Source organism: Thunnus albacares, chromosome 14 (assembly GCF_914725855.1).
Source record: "Thunnus albacares chromosome 14, fThuAlb1.1, whole genome shotgun sequence".
Taxonomy (NCBI): domain Eukaryota; kingdom Metazoa; phylum Chordata; class Actinopteri; order Scombriformes; family Scombridae; genus Thunnus; species Thunnus albacares.
This window is the reverse complement of record NC_058119.1, coordinates 19,110,980-19,127,114: the sequence shown is the minus strand read 5'-3', so window position 1 is coordinate 19,127,114 and position 16,135 is coordinate 19,110,980. Positions and strand designations below refer to the sequence as shown.

The window sequence follows — 16,135 nt, the reverse complement described above, 5'->3', positions numbered from 1 at the left end:
TCTTTCCTCGCCAACTGCAGAAACATCATACTCTACATCTGACCCGTATTACTGCTAATGCTATCTGCCGTACTTTAGAACCAAAATATGGCAAGGCAACAGGAGAAACAGTATAAATGCACATTTGCAAGCCCAGACGAATATTTTCTCCATCGTAGACATGCTGTAAACAAACACACACACACACACACACACACACACACACACACACACACACACACACACACACACTCTGGGGGCCTTGTTAGAGTGAGCTTGCAGGCAGGTTCCAGATGCCACATGCAGGGCTGAGTGGCTGTTGGCTGTGCTAGAAGAGGAAATAGACATAGGACTGGGCATAACACATACATTTCCACTGCAGCTTCACAAAGCAAGCACATATAGTGATGTACAAACACAGACATAAGAACATTTGTACATTGTTTTCTGTCTCTTTTACATTCTGTTCCAACATCTTACTCTCCCACCTCTTTTCTGTCTCTCTCTCTCTTTCCTGGTCTTCCCAGTGATCTGGCAAGTCAGGAGGCAGAGAGTGACGGGAGCTTTGATGATGAGACAGTGTGTGTGTGTGTGTGTGTGTGTTACTAGGCTTCTTAGTCAAAAATTCTGCCCTCCTTCAGATTTTCACAGTTCCTTACCGTCACTCTGAGGCAGCTGTGAGAAAACGAGAAAGCTGACAGTGAAAGAGGAAACTGAGGAGAGAAGGGAAAAGAAAGAAGAAAGTGGGAGAAAGGAAGAGAGAGAGAGGTGCAGCAGGATTCAGCGAGTGTGAGGAGAAAAGGAGGTCAAACAGTGGATAATGTTTTGTTGCACTGAGCCAGGAAGCGTGAATATACGGGAGCGTATTGCTGCCACCATGACAAAAAAAATATTTGCTCAGTTTCTTGTTATAATGAGAATAATACGATTTGCCAAGATTAAAAACTATATGTAAAGCTACACTTGTGGGAAATGGAGAAACTCAAGCATGTGTTCAGTCGCTGGTCCAGGCGTGGATGGAGTGGTGATGGTGCCCATGTTGTATGAATAATAAATCATGTTACATTGTTGGTCTACGCTACAGTAGCCTCAAGACATTTTTCCTCTACAATCTCATTCCCGGTGACTCTGAAGAAAATCCCTTCAGAATTTCAGATGAAACTCTCTTCAGTAGGCTAATCTAACCACAAAGTCAGATGGATACTTCATCGAGGAGAGCCACCAAAAAGAGAAACTCTCTGTCTTAGCCTTAAATGCCCCTGGCTTTTTAAAAATTCATGTTTGCTGTAATTTACTAGACCCAAACTAAACTGCTCTTGTGTGTAAACCCAGTTCGGTGCTGATTTCAAAAGTGGAGCAGAAGTCACGTTAACTTCATTTGCATCCGTCTACCACACTGTTAGCCACATCTCTTCATGAGCAGCTCTCAGCACATTACCCAGTCACAAGCCCATGTAGGGTCAATACTAATGCTGTCTTCATCCGATTCTAACTGTGACTGTGCTTGTAAAGCAGACAATTAGCTGCCAGTTTCAGTTAGGAAATCATATTTTCTCTGAAATGTATTGGAAGTTTTATCACACAGGGAGGGCCTTGTGCAGAGCCATTAATGCAATGATGCTAATCACAAAACTATCTGTTGATATTATTGAATTAAACACAAGCTTCCAGCAGAGCAGCCTTGTGGCAGATACTAATATGGAGGATGGCACCTCTCAGAGATGATATGTGGATATTCAAAATATGCTAGCTACTTGAAATGTCTTTCTGGTCATGCTTCCTTGTATAAGTAATACATTTTTAAAATGTTTTACCATCTGGATGAATGTAGTGAAGTAGGACACAAGGGAGACCCGAGAGATGTTTAAGTAGTCAGTTGCTAAGGAGGATGCCTTAAAGTCCATGTCTTAAATACAAGGATGTAGTCAAGTACAGTAAGTCACCTCTAAGTCTAGACTGAGCACAGCTGTGTGAGTCAAGACAGAATCCAAATGAACATGAACTTGGTTGGACTTGGAAACCAAGATAAGATCCAAAAAACAAGTCCACTCCCAACATCATGTTTGAACTAGAACTTGTAGTCACAATGTAGTTTGCAGTTAAATGTAGCTTTACTGTGCAAACAAAAGGTGATCTTCCTCCAAATCCCAGTGAGCATGCTGCGCACATATGCTATCATATGACAGAGGAAATCCCACACTATTAAACTTTCAATTATCTGCCAAAATAATACATTTGGTAGTTAGCAGTCAAGTATTAGAACACTCAAACAACAGTTTGCAATCACAAACAAAAGCCAAAAACCACCTGTAACTTCAACCCACCGCACCAGCCTCCTTCTCTTACCAAATAAGGTGTTGAAAACCAAAATTACACTGACAATGTCCTGTTTTTGTGGATGTGAAATTCTGCTAATATCAAGACAATATCAAATTTATAAGAAGAATGCATTTTCTTTTTAATAATCATACAATATTTTTAAGGGAAACAGAAGTCCTGCTCAATGTTACTAACTAAAGTATTGCTGGTAATATGTTTCAGCACTTTGTGTGTGAATATAGTATCTTACAGCAGGATTTTTGGTCAAAGATCAAAGATAATGGCCAGTAGGACAGAAGAAATATTAGAGAGATTTGTATCTCCCCTTATGAACTGTCTTCGACTAGACAAACTCTACAGTTTTATTTAATTGCTGTTAGCTTGTGTTATCTTACCTCACAGCGACTGCTGAGCTGTGGTCAGTGATCAATAGACAATCATATGTTTCCATACGACTCAAGCTGAGGCTTGAGGCTTATGTGAGCGATCCTGGATTACATGTTACATTACATTCTGACTCGTGTAAGTCCGAGATGTTCTTAATTACTTGTGATAAATGCTTCACTCTGCAGAGAAAAGGGAATATTTTATCCTTGGCTCTCAATTCTATCTCCGTCTTTGTCTCTGTGCCTTTTTACATGCCTCTGTCATAAAGAAACACACATACAGACACACACGGAAGCCATGACGAATAACATTATCAATCACAGCCATAATGAAACATAGGTCTTTCCAGAACCACTCAATCCCTCTCTGTCTTGGCCAGCGAGGAGGATGTCTCCATTGTTTAATGACACTGAGGGAGGAAATGGTTTCTCTTTGTTCCCTTACAACTCCATTACTGTCTGTACGGGTGTGCAGTACTGTACCGAGCTGACAAAGCTACATCATTTAGTAACTTTGACTCAATTTTTTTCTTTTTTTTTTTTTGGTGCTGATCTTGTCTTCCCACTCGCTTTTATATAACACCCTCCTCTGTGACTGTATTAGAGGGGGCAGTGATTTTTAGACAGGTATTTTGTATTTAATATTTAGAAGATTCAGGTACATGTAATCTAGCCACCATAATATATATATATTGGTTAGTGCTGAAATTTGTCAGTTTAATCTATCTTCTTTTTAATATTGTTTTTCTGTTGTTCACGCAGGTAATATTCAGTACCGGGGATGTCCACATTGTTAAATTGGTTTCCCTTTTCCCATACTTTAGGAGTGGTAGACCTGAGTTGTGCTGGGTAATTGATGATGGATGAAGCAATCATAAAGAGTCCCCAGCTGGTAAATTACGACTTGGCTTATTCTCTGTGGGTAAACTAGGCCATCTGGGATGAGCTATAACTATGAAACCTTACTGGTCCATGCTGGGCTAGACAGCAAGGAGATCTCAGCAGTGATTTATTCATGACTCAAGTGGGTGAAGACTCAGCCTTCCTCTCTAATCCGTGCTCCCGCTTTCCCAAGCTGCTTCCTGGACACCATCACACCATCCTCACATCCTCTCTGCTGTATCCCACCATAGTGCCCACATCCTCCCCCCCGAATCCCTCCCTTAATTTTCTACCTACTTATATTAATCACATCAAATCACTGTGAGTCAGAAGCAATTCATTTTCACTCCCACTTCATGTGGTACATGTGTATGGAGAGACATAAGTGAGCAGAGACTATTTTAATAACACGATCACATCAAACAGATTTTAAAAAAGTACATGAATGTATTTAAAAGATTAATTTGTAAGGCATAATATTAAGTTTAATGCAATAACTTTAACGTATGCAATGAACACTGAATTTGCCTTTCAGCTTTAATTATCACTTATCTTCCTCTAGTCAGCAAGACTTATTTTATCTGGATTACTGGCTCAATAATTCATCTGCAGCACTACTGTGATCGGTATGGCAGCTGATCACAGAAACAATCTCTGCATGACCTCTTATAAGTTGTCCAGTTTGTTCCATTAACAAACAAATCCACACACATATACACACATGCGCTCCTGCACGTACAGGTCCAGAGGGCATCTCATTAGCAGACTCACACCCTCACAGCTGGAGGTTGTCACATTGTGTGTAGCGTCACTGACCATAGGGCAGACCGACCCTGAGACTGTTAACAGCAACCAACCCACACACACCAGCCTTATGCAGCCTATGCTATACAAACGGAAACACACACACAATATATACATATACATATATATATATATATATATATATGACAATTGACAATTGCCAAGCTATCCCTATAAAACTCCCGCATGCCCCATACAAGCCTCAGGCGCTGCTACTTTCACTCTTCAGCTTATTGCGAGCCCAGTAAACACAGTATAGACACACAGTGTATGTATACAACAACAACAGCAACTGTGGCTAGAGGTCAGTATGCACTCGGGCCATGATTAATGATGATTTTCAAAAACTATAATATCTACAGTTTCAGGTATTCATCCATAGTAAACTGGTATTTTCCACCCCAGAAAGTATAACTTTTAGTAGTAGTTTAAGTTCTTTCCAGGGTCCAAATATTAAACTCCAATGTCATGTTGTGTCAGCAGAGAAAACAGAGCTTTACAAAATTGCTGAAGTGGTCGTCAACATTGGCCGACATGGTTAACTACCTAAATGTAGCAACAATCATCAGATGCCATTACAAGGCAGCTGATTTGCAAGATCACGACATCACAAGATCACATGAGAATCCATCTTGTCAGGCATCTTGTCAAGCTATGCACTAGTGTCCGAAACACCAGTGGTTCGGCCCAATCAGCATCCTATGAGGATTCTCTCGTGATCTTGCGAATGCAGCTGCCTCACAACGTAAGATGGTGATAGACGGTGATAGACAGATGGTTGATCCAATCACCTGCCAAGTATTTTTTGAAAGTGCCTGTCCTTTTCCAAACAGTTTCCAAGGACAACTTCTCAGATGGTTCTGTGTAACAAACCATCTGGCGCGTCAGGTTATAGATGCCAACTGTCTGTCAAGATTCTCGACACAGCTGCTCAGGAGTTAGAGGAGTTTGCCAGTTAGCAGGAAGCATTTATGACCCTCAATCAAATCACTGTTTAATGCTCATGCTGTCATCTGAGAACAGTCAGTGACTACACCTGTATTCTATGTTCAGCCTTGTTGAGACATAAATTAAGTAATCACAGAGTGACAGACTGGAGCTTCAACCTGTTCAGACTAAGCAGAGTCAGTCAGAATCAGTCATCTAAGTCAAATGGCCCAAATCTTGTACATACTCATGTTCTATCCCAAAAGAAAAAGCAGACAAAGAGATTTAACCGCTTCTGCCCCTACCATCCATAGAAATCTTACACAGGACAGTGAAATATGGCCCATTGGTATGCAACTTTTCCATTTAATGGGCCATTACATCACCACTGTTTGTACAGTGGACATCATAAATGGAGTTCTTGAGTCGAACAACAATAACATCTTGAGATGTGTGTTGCTGAGCGAAGCAGGTGTTTTGGAAAATGACAGCACATATAAACACTGCGGGCTCCTCATTAAAATCAATGATGTGGAGAATGGATGAATGTTGAAGAGAGGAGAGGATAGGGCTACACTGATTTTGCTGCTTGTGTTTTCAATAAGGTTGTCTAATCATTAATGATTTAAGTTTGCAATACTGGGCAAAAAGGTTTAAAATGTCCCCGGGCAAATGGGAGGCCACATAAATAGCAAGCAGACATTTTTATCCCCAAGGAGCACAGAATATCATCAAATCAAAACCACATTGGTGTGGACAAAAGAGATTGAGTTATCAATATCCATATCAAGAAAATCTCATCTGTCTGACTCCTCCACTCTGTAACAGTGAGAGGAAAGGAGAGAGGGGGGCAGAGCATGATACGGAAGAGATGAGGTGAACACTTTTGTTCTTGGAAACCTCAACAAATGTCATGTTTTCATTACAGCAGCAAGGATATGACTTCTTGAGTTACATAACACTGTGATAGAGAAAATTGTGCAGGTACTGTCACTGTCACCGAAGCTTCTGGGTATGTGGATCTCATGCATGCCTGTAGGGGTTTATTTTAGGTGTACATATGAGCATTCACTCGCATATATTCTGATCCGCTTCTCCTACAGCTCCTCTCCTCCTACTCTTTCTTTTGCTCAACAGTTCACAGTCCCCTGCGGTTTCACCTGCCGTGATTCTCTGTGCTTCGCTCTCTTTTAAAGATGCAATGCTCCCAGTCTTCTCCTGTCTCTAATCCATCATCGTTTCCCTGCCTCGCCTTACCTACTCACCCCTTCCAATCTTCTTCCCCACGCTACCATGTGGTTCAGGTGATGTTGCCTCTGGGCTCACATTACCCTGCTGTCATCCCTGAACAGAAAAAAGGGGGGCCTTTAACATGGTCCTCAGAGTCTGCATACCTCCTTACACCCCCGCACCTCTTCCCTGTGCTGTTTGAAGAGCCCCACTGATAGGGTTGCCCCTGTAGAAATCCACCAGACAGCCTGGGAAAAACCATAAAACCATGAGTAAGGGAAGCGTAACACTGTGGAAGCCCTGCTGAAGGCTGACAGCGAGCCCAATATTCATGAAAAATTTGATATGCTCACGAGTGTTAACAGCAATTGTTACCCAATGTTTCATTGATCTCCGAAAGGAAATTCTTCTTTTCACAGCTGATGTGAGGCAGATGTTTGACAAGAGGCCCACAACGGCCCTCCATTTTGGAGAAAGGGAACGTTTCAAGGCAACCTTTTTACCTCACTATGATCACAATTACTAATTTGAACAAATCTTTCTCTCTTGACCCTGTCTAAACAACCTCCTCCTAGAAATATGTAGTATACTACTAACTTTCAACGGCAAAATAAAATGTTGATATTGAATGCGTCAGTAAAATGTTCAATGACATTTCATTTGTTTCCCTGCAATGCCGCTGCTAGTATCGACTCAAGCGTAGTAAAACTTTTCTATAGTTGTGTTTAGGCAATTCAAAGCCCCTGCTCTTGGTTTAGTACTGGAAAAAAATGACTCGAAGCACAAGACCTGACTTGTTTACTTTATTAACGTTCGTTCGTTATTAACGTGATCTTTCCTTGCAGTAACTTAACTAACGTGCTTTTTTTGCCTAAACCTAAGCACACGTGGGACTCAGGATATGAATCCAAGTCTCCAGTCTGAAAGTCTCTTGTTTTCCGTGCCCACCATCCACCCTGACCACCACACTTCATTCTCTGGGAAACACGTTCCAACCGATCATAGTAGTATATACAGGTAATTTCTTGTTGTCTGAAACATGCAAATCAGCACAACTAGACCATGAAAAGCTTTTACAGATGACAGTGAAAAAATCTTTCTTAGTACAGCACGTCTCCAGGATGTCTCCCTCACCTGGTTTTTCCAGTAACAGTTTAGTGTGAATAGTGCAAAATTGGCAATCTGCTCTGCATTTCAAAACATGGCGTCAGTTCTGTGGCTGATCTGTCAGACATTTTGAATTTTTAGCGGAAGCCAGATCCTGCTGTTAAGTGCATCTTCAAGCTGAGAGCCAACAGAAGGGTCTTAACACATGGCCTTTTTGAGAGCGCGGACTCTGTGCACTTTCAAAAGATAGTGCAGACGGCAGCTATTTGCTCTGACTGGGATTACACAGTTCATTATTCATTTCATTTAGCTATTTTATTCACCAGCGAGGTTTCATTCTTCATCCCGTGGAGGAAGCTGGGGTGAGCCAGCTGGCTTGGCTCCGCTGCAGATGTATTACGGATCCCGCAATACATATTTCAATTCATATGACTCGAATAAACAACACCTGAGATCCAAAGGCACAATGAGGGTTGCAGACCCCTTTTCTCCCTTTGCAGTTAAATTGTGTTTAATGTATTCTTTTAATTACCAAGCACAAATGGCTTTGAGTTTTCTGTCACTGGCAGCATCAACCTCTTGGCAGGGCCACTGATCTGAAATCTGAAACTGAAATCTAGACTGCTTTCACCCACCACAGCGTGCTGTACGCATTTATTGTGAATAAACACAATCAGCCTGCACATCAAACATGATAAACAGGAATTTATGTCACATGGCAAGATATCTTTCCCCTGCTGCTTTACTGTGGGAATTAATGTGGGAATAGTGTGATCTTTGTCAATTCTCACATAATAGTTTTAATGTTGTACTCCCTGCATCGTGACATAAGCCTTATTAACAATTCTAACATCGATTTCTGTGGTGCTAATTTTTAGTCCAGAACAATTAACAGCTTGTGCATCCATGAGTCAGTTCAGTTAAGTATGAACTATAAATAAACCGGTTATTTTAATCTGATTGCATATATAGTCCGTTTTTGTACAAGATATAGTGAAAACACTGATGTTAAATAATTGAGAAATAAGGTGAGACAATGGCTGCGGTCACAACAAGGTCGGCAGACAACACATTGAGCATAAAGCACTGTTATTGCTTTTGGTACAGAACAAAAGCGTTTGTTATCCTGCTCTGTTGCATTTAACAGTTGCCATGGCGACACTGAGCCAGGAGAGGCTTAAGGAGGATCCCAAACTCGATAAAAGGGGTTTCTAAATCTGACAGTGCAACTCTCTATTTGACTCCATCTCTTTTTCTTCTCTTCTCTTGTTTTCCATTACTGACTCGTGCTGTGGAGTCTTTTGAAGAGGAGAGGAAACGAAGGGAAGAGAGGGATGGAAAGAGCACGACAAGGCGAGAAGTAAAGAGCCTTCCGGACGAAGCTGTGGGAAACGGAAGAGGCTGCGGGGTTCAGGCAGCACTTACTGCCAGCAGAGGAAAATACCAGTAGAGTGGATATGAAGGCACACATTAATACATTGTAGTCGTCTCAAGGCAACGCCAATCTGGGTCACCAAACTGCCCAGGTTGGAAATCCTTGCATTCAAATTTGGCAGTTATTTAACTATTTTATTCATATGAAATGGGCCATTTTTGCTGTAGTACTGTATTTTGATTGTCCAAAATGGATGCTATTCAGTGCTCTGTAAGTTTAATTTTCAGGCCTGACCTCTTTTAAAACTTACATAAAGGGTATAACATGTGTTTATTAGACAGAAGCGTTTTAATACTAGCTACCAGTGAAACATTGGCTCTGGCTGTTGCTTACAGGGAGAGAAACTCATTTTAAATTGCGCTGAGCTCTCACTGGTATCGATTTCTTCTCGCCAACAGAACATAAAGAAACTCACCAAGGCATTTCTTCAAATTGCTTGCTTTTGTTGTTGGGGGGGATATGGAGGGATGGATGGATAGAGTGAAAAGTGGCGAACTCTTGTTAGTCTTTTCTGTTGATTAGGTCTGGTTCAACAGCCTTGTTAGTTGGCCAAGATCGCTCTATTTCTATCTGTGGTCTGTGAGAGGGTCTGCATGTATTATATAATTGTATTCATTGTAATTGTAATTTATCTAAATGTATGTGTTTCGGTTTGGCAACAACAACTGCCTCAGATTTGTATCCAGGAAGCTGATTTATGAGTAAACCCGCGAGTCAACCTGGTAGGCGCTGTTCAAAGCAGTCGACCAGTAAGTTAAACATCCATGCAGGACTCGTAAAACTCCCCTCCAGCAGATTGGAGATCAAGAGAGAAGGGAGCTCCAGACAGCAACACTCTTCCTTCACACTTCCTTCTCCCCATCGACTCCTCTGTCACTCCCCAGCTCACACCTCACTCGCACTTCTCTGTCTTCAGTTGGCCTTCTTGGCCCCTCTCTATTTCACCTCCTTCTCTCTCCCGTCCATATCCCTTTCTCCCCTGGCTTCTCTCTTTCTTTTTCACCTTATCCCTTTCTCCCACCCCACCCCCCCTTCACCCCCCTTCCCTCCCTCAGTGGAAAGAGAGGAACAGAGACAGTTCATCTGCGTGTGATGGAGCTCTGACAGGCTGATCCCTCTGCCCTCTCCCCAGGGCGTGCAGCTGTGCCTGGGCCCTACGACGCCTACCTCCCCGAACACACATCCACACAGAAACGGCAGGAATACACCCACCTACACACATGCATGCATGCATTTATAGAGCTACCGAGGGAGCACACATGTGCACATACTCACACCTCCACACTCTTATACAGCACATGTGCATGTGTGTACTTTATGTAAGTTATCACATTTCTATGCTGCAGGTGGAGGTGATGTGATGGAGAATCATGGCTTACAGGAATTTGTTTTTGGCCTGATACCAATATCAATATTCAGGCTTTTTTTTCTGTGTGTGTGGTACTGCAAAATGTTTGCAAGGAACAGAGTTAAATATACAGTAATTCTACAATCAATCTTAACCAGATTTGACATTTCAAATGCTTTTTTTCTTATGTGTCAGTCTTCATTCTTTTAGTATTCTTGCAACTAAAAAATTCAGTGCATTAGTTTCATACTGTACATATTGTGGCCAGTATTGACAAACACATTGGTCCTTCATTTTGCAATATATTATATTGCATTTACTGTATTTTTCCCCTTAAGCACACACATTTCCTCCATGTATTCCCTCCCAACTACCCATAACCTACACCTCTTAAGGTTTTGATCTGTGCCAAGTCCATTAGCCTAATCTGAAAAACAAAAACAGCACTTTGCTCTCTCTCTCTCTCTCTCTCTCACACACACACACACACATACACTTCACATCTTCCATCAGCACATTCACCAGTGCCCCGCTGTTATCTGGGGGATGTGATGTGCCATTTCTCTTTGAAGGCACTGTCACAGAACAGCTTATTTCACCAGTCCTCCAGACGCGGGGCTCTCTGTCTCTAGCAGGGTTTTTCCACCCAAGACAAAGAACAGAGCTGCCCGAGCTTGCTGCCTGGCTGACTGGCTGTCTCATTAGGCACAAGACAACAGAGGCAACACAAAAGAGAGATGTACACAGTCCAGTGAAAAATGGAAGGATGAGGAAAATGTGCTGAAGTCATCTGTCTTTTAAAAAAAAAAAATTTCTCTGTTAATTCATGCTGTTGACGTTGCATCTGTATCTTTAACAGTAGCTGTGGAGAAATCTGATCAGCAGCAGTGGCTTGTTTTTAGTGGTACCACATTTCTCAACTGTCTCCATTCATCAGCAGCAACACTAACAAACAGCTCTGCTTAGGTTTTTTCTGACAGAAATACCATTGTTCCTTACACAATCATCTGGAGTGTAAACTTACATCACACCTTGTAGTTAGTGCAGTCTATTTATAGAAGACATAAACCTGGTAAAACTGGTGTTTCTAAAGCATTTATATGTGAGCCTCTCTTATGTAATGTTATGTTTACTTGGTTGAGAAGATTTATATGGAAAAGCCACTTGATGTGGGAAAACGACAGTTATCTTTAGCACTACTCTTTCATTATGTAGCCTTGTCTAACATCTAAGATTTCAATTTGAATTGAATTCACAGGAGATTCACACCAGATGCTTTAATAATCTGCATCTACCCTGGGTCTGCTCTTTATTTGATACTGTATATGCTACTGTATATAAACAATATAAGGAGCACTTATGTAAGTCGCTGCATCTGTGCAACCGAAATGTATTTTTACAATCCTCACTATTTAAGCATTTTCTTTCCTCTTCTAGTCAAAGCTCGAATTTAAGTGCTTGACAGTCAAGCATTTAAATTTTGTTGAGCTTAGTTATAGTTATTAGGATTCTGGAAGTGAGATATTTCTATATCAAGTCCCCTGGAGTCTTTTTTATCTTGCAGGCACATTTTTCTCCCTTATTTCTGTCTTTCCTTGAGCAAGAAAACTCTTCTGAGCAATTTAAGCAGCTAAACTATACTACACTAAAACCCAAAAGAGCACAGCAAACCAGATGCCCAATGACAAGTGTGTACTTCAGGCACACGCGCACACACACAAACCCACACACAAGTATTTGATAAAAAAGGGTTTCACTTGACCCAACAAATGCTTCTATGTGTTGGGGATGTGCACAATTGAATTTCTGTTAATGCTGCATTTGCGTGCCTGTGCGTGTGTGTATGTTTGTGTGTTATATAAACCTCATTATCTCTATCACTACATCAAATTCTTGTCATTAAGCCGATGTGAGATCATAGAGCATTTGGAGAAACATCAAAGTGCTACACAAAGTCACTGTCAAACACAAATGCGCGCACACGCTAGACTTAAATACACATACGCACACTCCCTGACAAGCACAAACACCCACAAAAAAAGCAAACACAACGTTATGTTTGGTGTTGATTTATGACCCCTGTCATAATCGGGTTAAGTCTGAGACCTTGAGTCCAAAGATATTTGATTGTATCCTTGAGCTTCACCCGTCACAGCAGCTGTCTCATGAAAAATATATTTCTGTTCTGGCCACCAAGTTCACCAGTCCACCCCCTCTTCACTCTCTCTCACTCCTGCCTGCTCTCACCCTCGACATCTTTCGCTCAGAACAGAAACTAGTTGCCATGGCTACAATCATTAACACATCTGGCATAGTTATCTGGCATAAACATGCGTACGGAGTGATTCTCTCTCACACACACACACATGCAAAGACACACAGTTGCACATGTACACACACACACACAACAAACAAACAAACAAACATGATACAAATGTAAAAAGCATTAATATGCATGATTTTGCCGCGCTGTTTCGCGTTTCTTGGCTGCAGTCTGGAGCTTGTGTGGGAGAGATAACGGGCCAAGGCTTGTTGGGGAAAATACATAAATGGAGAACTTTGGGCCTCTGTGATAATCCTGCTGGTGAATTTAACCCAACCTTCTTTATCTTAATCCGCTGGGAAATGGAGCTGATGTTAAGAACAATGGAGTCTTCAAAATACTGGGCTGTTCTGAAAATGATATATCTAAAGTTCAGCTTGAAAACATTATTCAAACTTCACTGTCTCTGTACAATCAATCATATTTCTGAGGCTGATACCAATATTGATACTTGAGAGTTTGAAAAATCTGATAACATACAGTATATTCATTGAGATCCCTTAACTGTGACCAAAACATGTTCTAAGCAGTTGAAGATTTACCTCGTCAGTTCTCTTTGGTGGACAAAGTATGTAATGGAGATACAATGTCTCTATATTACACATGAAACTTATCATAATATCATAATACTTTACTGCAATATTTTGTTACTTATTGGCTGACATACATGACAATATGCTAAAGATGCTGATAATATCAGCACAGTAAATTTTTGTGATGTCGTATAACTGCCATCATGTAAAATATCCCCTGAATATATTCAGATATACTATATATCATTTCCTTATATTTGTATTTTTTTCTTTTTGACACTTTGCTTTTTCATACAACTGTTATTTTATATCAGTTTGTGGTTGAGGTGTGCTCACATTTGTTCATTATGAACAGATCGTCCACTGCTAGATAAGTGAGATTCCAGTATTTCAACATTTCATTACTTAAGTCAATAGTGTAAACATAATGTCTCTTGCTATCATTGAGGAACCAGACTGACAGCTTTCGTTTTACCACTAACGCTGGCACATGTCACAGCACCTATAAATTATTTAATAGAAAACACAGAATATATTTCCTTCTCAATAACAGGCTCACTCAGCCTTATAAAATGTATAGTAGCTATCTACTGTAACTGTGCTCCTCTGCTTTGCTTTGGTCTTTCCCCGTCCTATAAATCCCCGATCTCAAGGGCCACCCTGAATATAGCTTTAGCATCATCCCAGCTCAAATGATCTGGAAAATACTCTGTGTGTGTATTTTGTGAGACTGTTTTTGTACGATCAGTGGCTTTCACCACAAAAACACATTTATTATGGGCTAGCCTCACTAATACAAGAGCATGAGAGGCACAGGAGCAAGCCAGAGCTGTGCTTTAGTATTGTTATACCACAAAAAGATTCATGCTCACGGTGTTAAGTTGCGGACCACGACCAGAAAATCACATATGAGTACATACATGTGAGTACAAGCTCACGCACACGCAAACCAACATTCCACTACATGAGTCAAAACATGTTTCTGTGGCCCCAAATGCTTTCAATTAAAAACCATAATAACAGCTCCTGAGGAAAACAACATGACAGTAATGCATCGGTTACAGTCAGTGCATGTGTCTCATATACACACACACGCTCGCACACAGACACATCCACGCACACACAGCTGTGGAGGAGTTTGACAGTACAACAGATGCCTGTGCGGTGCGTGCATTCTACTGCCCCCACCCTAACCCCCGAGGACATCCCCCTGCCTCCGATTATACACACTCTCTCTCTCCACTTTACATACCACCGCTCCCCCAGCCAATCACCCAGAGCAAAACAACCAGACCAACCAGTCGCATCGTCAGGATTATAATAACTAGTGACTGACGGATGGCATTTCAATGGGCTTTGTTAGCATTCCAGGTGAAACAAAAACAAATATTTTTTTGAAAACCACATGTGAGGTTGTGTAAGATTCATAGAAAAACAACCAGGTGTATAGGCTGTGCTTTAAATAAACCAGCTGTTACAAAATCAAGAATTGATCAGACTAATCATCAAAAAAAAAACACACACACACAATAAAAACACACCTTCAAACACACCTTCAGTCACTTTCTAATGGGTTCATCAAACCTCACCCATTAATGTCACCTCATCCAACTACCTGTCACTTCCCATACAAACACATAAAACACCTTTTGCCAAGCCTAAGCAACAACTGAGCAAAAGGAAGCGCACGCCAAGACAAAGAAAGCTCTTCTCCTCTCTCATACCTTTTTGCCTTTCTTCTTGCGATGGGCTGCTTTCCCGCTGCCTGATTTCTCTTTAGCTTCCTCACTCATGTTCAGAGATCTCCCCCTGTTCCTCTCCGCTCCTCACTTTTTCTTTTTTTTTTTTAATCCAGCATGTAGGAGCTTGTGAAGTGGAGCGGCGGCAGCTGCTGTCTTCACTGGTGAAACGTTGCCACAGAAATGTCCATTTAGAAGCAGTGAAGGAAGGATTGTTCCATGCAGAGTGGGTGTGCGCGTGAAGAGAGGAGAGACTGGGAGGACTGTGCTGATGCTCTCCCTCCTCCTCCTCCTTCTCTCCTCTTCCTCTCCACGTTCACAAACACACACACACACACACACACTTGCAATCACGCTCGCCGAGGTCCACTCCCACTTGCTGCCTTTGCCGTGCGCAATTGGTGACTCTCTCCAGCGCACTCAGAGGCAGGGTGTGGAGGCAGGAGGAGAGTAGAGAGATAGAGACAGAGGAGGAAGATGAGGAGGAGGAGGAGGAGGGAGTGTTGATATGTGAAGGAGGAATAGATAAAAAGAGAGAGAGGTAGACTGAAGAAGTGTATTCCTGACTGGATGTGGTGCTGCCTACCTGAAGCTGGAGACTGGAGACACTCTCCCAAAACAGACACACACACACACACACAGAAAAAACAGAAACAAAGAAAGTAAGAAAGGAAAGAAATAAAAATGGGTGGGTCAGAGAGATAGGAAGAGAAAGAGGGAATGAAGGAAAAGAGTGTGAAATGGTGTTACTGGTGTTAGTGAAAGGGAGAAAGAGCAGAGACAGAGAAGAAAGGGTGGGTTTGATCCACTCAGTCGCTTCACTCTGCCGGCTGGATGATCTCCGCTGTTGCTCCCTACACAGGCGTTTGTGATATGAAATGAGACTCTCTGTTCCTCTGACAGGCCAGTAGAGCGACAGAGAGAGAGAGAGAGAGAGAGAGAGAGAGAGAGAGAGAGAGAGAGAGAGGGAGAGAGGGAGAGAGTGGGGGGGGGGAGGATCATTAACACGATGCATCAGGTCCTTCCAGAAAAGGAAGTCTCCCCACTAGCCTCTGCCAGCAGGATCAGCTTACTGGAAAATGAAACAGAACAGAACTGCACCCAGCACTGACTGACTGACTGA

General features: G+C 41.8%; 1 protein-coding gene across 11 annotated transcripts in view; it reads right to left on the bottom strand.

Annotated features, from left to right (window-relative positions):
• The window catches only part of LOC122997441 (ankyrin-3-like), a 126,770-nt gene extending 110,896 nt beyond the window's left edge, over window positions 1-15,874 (bottom strand). For 8 of the 11 annotated variants that reach the window (XM_044373566.1, XM_044373567.1, XM_044373568.1 and 5 more), the window contains exon 1: window positions 14,998-15,873. In XM_044373566.1, coding sequence (XP_044229501.1) covers window positions 14,998-15,066 — 69 coding nt within the window. In that variant the 5' untranslated portion in view covers window positions 15,067-15,873. Of the gene's footprint in view, window positions 1-14,997 lie in introns of all 11 variants that reach the window. The other 3 variants (XM_044373564.1, XM_044373565.1, XM_044373570.1) reach the window with 1 other exon arrangement.
• Between the last annotated feature and the right edge of the window lie 261 nt (window positions 15,875-16,135).